Below are 10,000 nucleotides of genomic sequence, written 5' to 3' on the forward strand. Positions count from 1 at the left end.
AAAAAGAGAGCGAGATGAAGAGAAGAAGAAACAGTCGTTTCTCGAAAAAAAAAGAAGAAGGAAAAAATGCAGACGTTTCCTCCGCCTCCCTCCCCTCCCTCCCTCCCCCCTCCCCCTCCCTCCCCCCCCCCTCTCCGCCCCCACCCCCGGATGTGCGCTGGCGATAATGTCTGGAGCGCTGAGTGACGGCGGGCTGGGCTCGCTCGCTCGCTCTCTCTCTCCGTAATGACATCGCTCAGGCTGGCCGCGCCGCCGCGTAATGAGCCGCCAGATTCCCCGGCCGCGCAAATAGCTGGCGGTTAGGCGCCCTGGCAACGGTCTGCCTGCGCGAAACGGGCGGCCGCTCCCCCCCAGCTGCTCCCCCCCCGGCCGCTCCCCCGCCCGGCTGCTCCCCCCGGCCGCTCCCCCCGGCCGCCGGGCGAGGTTCGGCTTCGTCCCCGCGCTCGTGGGACACCCCTGACATTCCCAGAGAAAGGAGCGCTCGCTCGCTCTCTCGCTCGCCCACTGGACTTCCACAGGACCCCTCCCCAGGAAAGCGCAGTGAATAAATCCGTGAGGAATGTCGGAGCGCCCGGCGTTCCCGTCGTCGGGCGGGTCTTCCTCCTCGCTGCTCGCGGCGAACACGGCGAATAATTGGACTTCTTTTTTTTAATTGGGGGGTTTTTAAAAATGTTTTCCTCGGCGAGGAACCGGATGCCTCCTCGTGATCGTCCCGTCGTGCTGGTGTCACAGCACCACGAGGGGCGGGGAGGGGGGAGGAGGGGGGAGGCGGGGGGTGGGGGGTGGGGCGCTGGAGCACGCGGTCGGCCTTCACGTGGCCGGTGCTGACATCAGCGCTTGGCGTCGAGCCCCGGTCCGCGGACGTCGGCTGTCGCGCGCGGAAGGACGGCGTTTCCCTGGGGAAGCGCGGGGGGAAGTGCGGGGGGGGGGGGCGCAGCGTGCGCGGGGGCGAGGAGGCGAGCGGAAAGCGGACCCTTTAAGTGCCTCCCCCGGGCTGCGGAGGGATGCGCTTTAATTAGGACTCGTTGGGTTTGCGGAAAGAGCGGAGCGCGCCGCACGCGGACGGCCCCCTCGGGGGCCCTCCCGCTCGTAACCGGGGGAACCGGGGGGCGGGGCTTTCGGCGCGGCGCGGCGAAGGTGTGGAGATTCGATAAGGCGGACGCGCCGCTCTTTGAATGTGAGCAGATAAGAAGCCCCGTTAGCCTGACGCCGCGCCGCGCCGGGCTCCTTTAATGTGCTGCTCGGCGTCCTTCCTGTGACCCCCCCTCCCCCCCCCCCCCAGGTCCTGCCTCGGGGGCTCATGTTTCTCCTGGTTATTAGGAGGGAGGCCACTGCGTGTGTGAGTGTGTGTGTGTGTGTGTGTGTATGTGTCCGTGTGTGTGTGTGTGCGTGTGTGTGTGTGTGGTGTGTGTGTGTGTGTGTGTATGTGGTGTGTGGTGTGTGTGTGTGTGTGTGTGATGTGTGTGTGTGTGATGTGTGTGTGTGTGCGGTGTGGTGTGTGTGTGTGTGTGTGTGCGTGTGCTGTGTGTGTGGTGTGTGACTGTGTGTCGAGTGTACGGTTGTGTTGCATGTGAGTGTGTGTGGAGTTATTGTGTGTGTGTGTGTGTGTGTGTGTGTATGGCTGTGTGTGTGATGTGTGTGTGTGTGTGTGTGGTGTGTTGTGTGTGTGTGCATGTGAGTGTGTGTGCGTGTGTGTGTGTGTGTGTGTGTGCGCGCGTGTGAAACCCACCTTTGTGTCTGAGTCTCTACCGGCTTTCCTCTTTCTTGTGCGAGTGCGTTGGCTTGGAGACACTTCCCATAAATAATTTACCAGATGGAGGGGAGAACTCATGACTGCGTTTCATAAAAGGCTTTTCTTACCAATTTCAGAGCGGGCAGTGGGGATTTCAGCAGCTGCACAGGGCCTCTCTTAACTCTTGTGTTTCACTGCTGTGTGTCTACTGAGCGTGTGTGTGTGTGGTGTGTGTGTGTGTATGTGTGTGCCAGTGTGTGTGTGCGTGTGTGTGCGTGTGTGCGCGTGTGTGCGCATGTGCGGGTGTGCGCGTGTGTGCGTGTGTGTGTGTGCGGCTGTGCGCGTGTGCGCATCTGCGTGTGTGTGTGTGTGCGCGTGTTTGGGGACTGGGGATTGCCGGTGTTTGGTGGACTGGAGACCCACCTTCTCGCTTTCTGTCCCTCTCTCTCTCTCTCGCCTCTCTCTCTCCTTCCTCTCTCTCTCTCTCTCTCCTCTCTCTCTTCTTCTCTCTCCTCTCTCTCTCCCATTCTCTCTCTGTCTCTCCTCTCTCTCTCTCATTCTCTCTCTCTCTCCTCTCTCTCTCTCTCTCTCTCTCTCTCTCTCTCTCTCTCTCTCTCTCTCTCTCTCTCTCTCTGTGCTTGTTGTTATTGTGGCTGCATATTGGCCCGTTCGTCACGTGGCTGTGAGCGATTATGCCGCACTCTAATGTGCAGAGACTTCCCCGTAGCTCCCTGTGCGATGCAGCGCACGCACACACACACACACACGCACACACACACGCACACACGCACACACACACACACACACACACACACACACACACACACACACACACCACACACACCACACACACACACACACACACGACACACGACACACACACACACACACAACACACCCACACACCACACCTACACGCACATCCACACAAGCACACCACACCACCGAGACACCCTTTCTTACTCACGGACACCACCCCAGCCCCACCCTCGTCAGCTGCCTTGTCTCCAGCCCCCCTCGGAGAGGCGCCTTGCTTTATTCGTCCCTAGCGCCTGCGCATTACGTCCCGAGTCCGCCGTTCCGCTGTCAGCCGATGAGCCAGGAGCCCTATGTTAGCGGTTCTGTTTTTAGGGTTCTGTTCTTCCTCTCGAAGGCCGGAGCGTATTGGGGGTTTCCTCGGTTGCCGGGGGTGATGTGACCTGTCTGTCCCCCCCCGCACAGGTCTGCCCGCACACGGAGAGGAAGTGGACACACTCGCGCTGCTGGAGAAGAGGCAGAGGCTGAAGGAGCAGCACAGGGGCGGGGTGATAGAGGTGACCTCTCTGGAGGAGGCGGGCCCGGACGGAGACTCCGCCCCCCGGTTGCATCGCCACGGTGACCTAGAGAAGCCGAAGGGCAAGCGTCAGTGCAAGACCAAGCACATCAGCCTGAGGGACCGCCCCCAAACGGGCCCCAGCGCGGAGGAGAGCGCTGACCCACAGCCTGACCCAGAGCAGAAGGTGCGTGTGAGAGAGTGTGTGTGTGTGTGTGTGTGTGTGTGTGTGTGTGTGAGAGTGTGTGTGTGTGTGTGCGTGTGTGTGTGTGTGTCTGTGTCTGTGTGTGTGTCTGTGTGTCTGTGTGTGTGTGAGTGTGTGTCTGTGTGTGCGTGTGTGTGAGTGTGTGTGTGTGCGTGTGTTTGTGAGAGTGTGTGTGTGTGTGTGTGTGTGAGGTGTGTGTGTGTGTGCGTGTGCGTGTGTGTGTGAGTGTGTGTGTGTGTGTGTGTGTGAGAGTGTGTGTGTGTGTGTGTGTTCGTGCGTGCGTGTGTCTACGTGGTTCTGTTTCTGTGTGGTTCTGTTTCTGTTTCCATTTGTATGTGCATGTTCTGTTTTTTCCGTTTGTATGTGCGTGTGTGTGTGTGTGTATACGTGCAGGTCCAGTTATGTGTGTGTGTGTGTGTGTGTGAGAGAGAGAGGACTATGAGATGTAGGTATCTGGTAGGAAACCATTTTTCTACCAAACAACAAAGAGCTCAAAGAGCCTGGCTTCAGAAAAAAAATAGGAAAAAAAAGATGAAAACACAGCGGCCTAAACTCTCCAAATAAAGGCCCCGCAGGAGGTGCTCTGGAGGTCAGCGCACCTCCTCCCCCCTCCCTCCCCCCGCCCCGAACTGCGTCCGTAATGCAGCGGAAATGAGCAGAGGAAAGCGCCTCTGCGGCCGTGACCTCCTCTCTCGCCGGGGGGGTCGGGAGGGGAGGGGAGGGGAGGGGAGGGGAGAGGGGGGGGTGGGGGCTGGCCGACGGACGCTCTCAGCGTTCGGCATTTTTTACATAACAAAACAGCTCTGTCATTTTCCATTTGGCTGCGCTGGGTAATGGGATGCAGGGCGCTGAGGGCGGGCTCTGTCCCTGCTCCCACAGGCCTGCGCCGCCTGTGCTGCCTGCGCTGGAGCAGAGCAGCGCGTAGTCCAGAGCGTCTCTCAGACTCAAATTCACAGTGCTTTATTGGCATGACAAATTCTTTTATTTATTGGTAAAACGTATTATTAATCATTTATAATAAACCTATGATTATTATTATAATTATTAATAATAGTAATAATAGCTGCTGTCTCTCTGTGGCAGGTGGCCCTGTCCTCTGCTGCTGAATGGCACGGCCCCGCCCCCTCCTCTCGGGCGGGGCTGGGAGGTTTGGCTGGATTGTTTTTCAGTTTGGGAAAAAGAGGCCGTTCTCTAATGACTTTATATTTATGTGCTTTATATGGCATTAGGGAGCGCGGCGCTGTCTCTGTTTGTTGTTGTCTGCAGTGGGAGCGCGGCCTCCTTCCCCAGGACAGCCAAGTCTGCCGACCGGACGGTCTCTCGCTAGACTGTGCGTTCCGTCTCTCCTTTCTCTCTCTCTCTCTCTCTCTCTCTCTCTCTCTCTCTGTCTGTCTCAGTTTCTCCGCTTCGCTCTCTATCTCTCTTTCGCTCTCTCTCTGTCTCTGTTTCGCTCTCTGTCTCTCTCTGTCTCTGTTTCGCTCACTCTGTTTCGCTCTCTCTCTCTCTCTCTCTCTCTCTCTCTTTCTCCGTCTCCGTCTCTCTCTCTGTGTGAAGCTCGCTGTGCTGCTCAGGCTGGCAGCCGTGGCAGAGCAGACAGACAGCAGGCACAGCCTCTCACAGCTGGTACGATCGCACCGCGACGCTGCCAGGATCACAGTGCCCCCCCTCCCCCCTCCAACCGCCCCCCCCCCCTTCCGCCCGGGCCGTCCTTTTTTTGCCGGCGTGCGTAGCGGCTTCCTGTCTCCCCACTTCCTGCCCAGCAGGCGGCTTCGCTGACAGATGCGAGTCCGCGGGAAAGCTGCGAGGGGAGGGGGGGGGGGGGCGTCTCTGGTCGGAATACCCCCGCCCCCCCGGAGCAGAGACAGACACGCGCGGCTGCCCTGCGATTAAGCGGGGCTGTGCGGCGTCTGAGGCCGCCGCCCCCTCGCCCCGGGGCGCAGCTCTGGCGCGGCCGCCGCCTCCCGCGGCCCCGTTTTTATTAGCGCCCGGAACACGTGAGCCTCCACGCCTCGGCTCGCTCGTTGCCGCGGTGACAGGCGCGCACGGCGGGGATATAAATGACTTTGAGGCGTGCGTACCGCGGAGCGGAGCGCTGACATTTATTAAGGGAGCGCCGTGTCTGCTCTCCCTCCCCCTCCTCCTCCTCCTCTCCCCGCCCCCCCGCCCCCCCAGCGCCGCGCTGCCTCCTGAACTTGTGACTGTGAATAATTAGCACTTCCCCCCTCTCTCACCCCGGGCTGAGGCTGGCGATAACCTTCGCCTCGGCACGCCGACAGAGAGGGAGCGGGGGAGGGGGAGGGAGAGAGAGAGAAAGAGGGAGAGAGAGGGAGAGAGAGAGAGAGAGAGAGACCTTCTCTTAAAGAGGAACACGGCTCGTTTTCCCGTGCCTTCCCCGCGCGGCTCGCTGGGTAACTCCGGCTCCTAATTTTAAGGAACGCCGGGCCGCGTTCCTCCCCTGGCTGAGGGGGGTTTGGCTGCAGGCTCCGGAATGCTGCCGCTGCCTGTCGTTCTCAGATTCCGAGAAGAATCGTAGCTGGAACGCCGCCGTTCCAGGAAACCTCCCGTCTGTTGCGGGAAAGCGGGACTGGGGGGGGGGGGAGGGGGGGCAGCCGAAGTGTAAACGGCTCAGAGATGTTTGTGTGTGTGTGTGTGTGTGTGTGTGTGTGTGTGTGTGTGTGGTGTGTGTGTGTGTGAGCACTGCTTGTCCTTACGCTGAGCCTGTGTGTGTGTGTGTGTGTTGTGTGTGTGTGTGTGTGTGGTGTGTGTGTAGCTGCTTGTCTTACGCTGAGCTGTGTGTGGTGTGTGTGAGTTTGTGTGTGTGTGTGTGTTGTGTGTGTGTGTGAGCATGCTTGTCCTTGACGCTGAGTGTGTGTGGTGGTGTGTTGGTCTGGTCTGTGTGTGTGCTGTGTGTGTGTTGTGTGTTGTGTGTGTGTGTGTGTGTGTGTGTGTGTGTCTGTGTGTGTGTGGTGTGTGTGTGTGTCTGTGTGGTGTGTGCTGTGTGTGTGTGTGTGTTGTGTGTGTGTGGTGTGTATGTGTGTGTGTGTGAGTGTGTGTGTGTGTGGCTGTGTGTGTGTGTGTGTGTGTTGTTGATGTGATGTGTGTGTGTGTGTGTGTGTGTGTTGTGTGTGTGTGTGTGTGTGTGTGTGTGTGTGTGTGTGTGTGTGTGTGTGTGTGTGGTGTGTGTGTGTGTGTGTGTGTGTGTGTGGTGTGTGTGTTGTTGCTGTGTGGTCTGTGTGCTGGTGTGTGTGTGTGTGTGTTGTGTGTGTGTGTGTGTTGTGTGTGTGTGTGAGTATGTGTTGTTGTGTGTGTGTGTGTGTGTGTGTGTGTGTGTGCTGTGATGTGTGTGTGTGTGTTGTGTGTATGGGTGTGTGTGTGTGTATGTATATGTGTCTGTGTGTGTGTGGTGTGTATGTGTGTGTTGTGTGTGTATGTAAGTGTGTGTGGTGTGTGTGTGTGTGTGTGTGTGTGTGAGTGTGTGTATGTGTGTGTGTGTGTGTTGTATGATGTGTGTGTATGTGTGTGTGTATGTGTGTGTATGTGTGTGGTGTGTATGTGTGTGTGTGTGTGTGTGTGTGTGTGTGTGTGTGTGTGTGTGTGTGTGTGTGTGTATGTGTGTGTGTGTGTGTGTGTGTGTGTGTGTGTGTGAGTGTGTGTGTGTGTATGTGTGTGTGTGTGTGCTCCTTACGCTGAGTCTCTCTCTCTCTCCCCTGAACAGGTCTGCTCAGAACAGGCTTCGCTCGCTGGGCCGGCGTCGCCGTCGGATTACTACTCCCCTCCCGCCAAGCCCCTCCCCCCCTCGCCGAGCCCGGCCGCCCCCCACACCCCCCTGCAGAAGCTGACCCCGCAGCCCTCCCCTCCCCCCGCCGGGAACCCCCCCGCGGACACGCCCGTCAGCCGGCCCATGCCCCCCGAGGCTCGGAGGCTGATCGTCAACAAGAACGCGGGAGAGACCCTGCTGCAGAGGGCCGCGCGGCTGGGGTATGAGGTAAGACCCGCTCCCCCTGAACTCTGACTCTGCCCTGCTGTCCCTAACCCCGCGCCCCCGATCTCTGCTCGCCCGCTGCGCTCCCCCGCCCCCGAACTCTGACTCCGTCCCGCTGCGCTCCCTCCCCGCCCCGACCCCCCGACTTTGAGTCAGTCCCGCTGCTGCCACTGCCCCCTCCCCCCCGGCTCTGTCCCGCTGCGCTCGCTGTCCCCCAGCACGTCTCCCATGGCGCTGACGTGAGAACACGCGCTCACAGAGGAGAGCGATGCGTCAGCCCACACGCCCAGCGCTCCTCTCCCCCCCAGCCCGTGCGGACGCAGGCGCTCCTCTCCCCCCCAGCCCCGCGACGCTGAGCGCTCCTCTCCCCCCAGTCCACCGGCCTGAGCGCTCCTCTCTCCCCCGTCCGAGGCCTGAGGCCCTTCCCAGCCGTGCGGACGCTGAGAGCGCTCCTCTCCCCCCCCAGTCCGAGCCGGCGCTGAGCGGGCTTCGTGGGGAGAAGCCATCAGCAGTCCGCTGAAGTCCCCCGAACAGCGTCCCCCGTGCCTGATTCCCCAGATTAATGAGGCTGCAGATTAGCTGCGGCAGGGGGCTAACTAAGGCAGGGGGCTTCTGAAGAAGCGCAGGAAACGGACGATCGCCGCGGTAGCCGCGAGAATTTTACACTCCTCCAAAGAGAAGTACGGGAAAGAGGTTTTTTTATTTTTCATTTTTTGGTCGGGTTCTCTGTTTAAATGCGTAGCTGAGGAGCGATGAACGATATCGTTATTATTTTATTTTAAGTGTTTAAAGCGTAGGAACAAATTACCGTCGCCTTGTTTCCGAACCGTCGGCCGCCGGAGCGGAACAAAGCCGAGGTTTTCGTTTTTCTGGAATGTTCCGTGCACTCGGGCTCTGACGGCATCGGAGCGCTCCGCGTCGGAGGAGCAGAGCGGAGCGTCGCGTGACTCCCGAGGGCTCGGGGCCAAATGTTTCAGAGCGCTGGAGCGCACCCTCCCTTTATAGAGCTTCCCTCTCTCCCCTGACCCCACCCCTGCCCCTCCCCCACCCCAAATGATCAAAGCAGGCCCGCAATTAGCGCTGTCCACCGGGTGTGTGTGCGCGTCTGCCTGTGTGTGGTGTGTGTGTGTGCGCGTCTGCCTGTGTGTGCGTGTGTGTGTGTGCGCGTCTGCCTGTGTGTGCGCGTGTAGGGGGGGGGTTTGGGGTGTAAGTAAACATCTGAGAGAGAGAGAGAGAGGGAGAGAGAGCGGGAGAGAGAGGGAGAGAGAGCGGGAGAGAGAGGGAGAGAGAGCGGAAAGCGCGAGAGAGAGGGAGAGAGAGTGGAACGCGAGCGAGGGAGGAGGGGAAGGGAGGGGCGTGGGCTGTGATCAGGCGGTGCAGTTGACGGTGCAGCTCAGGGACAGGATGTCCCTGCCCAGGCTGTCCCAGTAAACAGGCACAGACCTGCACCCTCACACGCGGCAGCTGCTCTGTTACCACACGCCTGCACACGCACACCTGCACACACACACACACACACACACACACACACACACACCCTCACTTTCTCACACACACACACACACTCACTCTCTCACACGCACGCACACCCTTACTCACACACACACACACAGACAAACTCCCAATCAAAAACACATGCACACACACGCGTGCGCATACACAATCCAGAAGACACACACACACACTCACACACACTCTAACACACACACACATACACACACAAATACTCTCAAACACAGACACTCAAGCATGCCCTCACACCTCCCCCCCCCATTTCACATCATTGCCTTCTGTGACAAAAAAAACCCTCCAAATTAACCTCCAAAAACGGACGTGGAGTTTCAACTGTCCGTTTCTTGCCATTTTCTTCTTACCTCCCCCTCTTGACTGTGCGCGCACCTGTGTGTGCGTGTGTGTGTGTGTGTGTCTGTGTGGCTGTGTGCACACACTCTTGCCTGCCTACGCACTTGTAAATGGACTTGTGTGTGTTACCGTGCGATCACGCGTGCGTGCGTCTTCACGTGTGTGTTACCGAGCGATGCGATTCCGCGCGCGTGTGCGTCTTCACGTGTGTGTGTGTTACCGAGCGCTGCGATTCCGAGCGCGTGTGCGTCTTCACGTGCGTACATGAGCGCGTGTGTTTTTTTTGGGGGGTTTTTTTTTCCGTTCAGCAGGCTTCCGGCGCCGAAAATGTGCTCTTTGCCATTAGAGCTCAATCAGTTACGTGACAAGTGCTCTCCACCATCCAGGGCTTAATTAGTCTTCCCGGCGAAGGTGCTTTGTGGGCTAGGTGCTAAATACGTGCTGTTTTAGGCCATTAGCTGCCTGCTGTGCCCGGGACCTGATCTGTGAAATAGCCCTGCGTCAGCCCCGCGCCCTTAATTGGAGCTGCGCTCCGGTGCTGCTGCCGGGGGGGGGCGGGGGAGGGGGGGCTGTTAGTCGCGGCCAGCCGGAGGTGGTGAGCAAAGATCATCCCGCTTCCCGTTGGCGAGTCTCCGTTATCGCTAACCTGAAAAGATCCCGAGCCCTCCCCCCCCACCCCCCCCCCAAATATGAGGAAGCGAGCTGTTTTATACGAGGACTCGTTTTATCAGCAGTTTTATCTCCCTCGCCCTCTCTCCCCCTCTCTCTCTCTCTCTCTCTCTCCCTCTCGCTCCGTCTCTCTCTCTCTCTCTCTCTATGCAGAAGAGGATTATACTGGGCATTGCGTTTATATATAGATAAATACTCCCCCGCCTGCTCCCCCCCCCCCCCGGTTGCCAGAGCGCC

At 58.9% G+C, this 10,000-nt stretch overlaps 1 protein-coding gene across 6 annotated transcripts in view; it reads left to right on the plus strand.

Annotated features, from left to right (window-relative positions):
* LOC135240434 (BCL-6 corepressor-like) overlaps positions 1–10,000 on the plus strand; it is a 63,511-nt gene that overhangs the window by 30,280 nt on the left and 23,231 nt on the right. For all 6 annotated transcript variants that reach the window (XM_064309866.1, XM_064309867.1, XM_064309868.1 and 3 more), the window contains 2 exons: positions 2,954–3,231; positions 6,965–7,234. In XM_064309866.1, coding sequence (XP_064165936.1) covers positions 2,954–3,231; positions 6,965–7,234 — 548 coding nt within the window. The remainder of the gene's footprint in view (positions 1–2,953; positions 3,232–6,964; positions 7,235–10,000) is intronic.

The sequence above is a fragment of the Anguilla rostrata genome, chromosome 15, assembly GCF_018555375.3.
Source record: "Anguilla rostrata isolate EN2019 chromosome 15, ASM1855537v3, whole genome shotgun sequence".
Classification (NCBI taxonomy): Eukaryota; Metazoa; Chordata; class Actinopteri; order Anguilliformes; family Anguillidae; genus Anguilla; species Anguilla rostrata.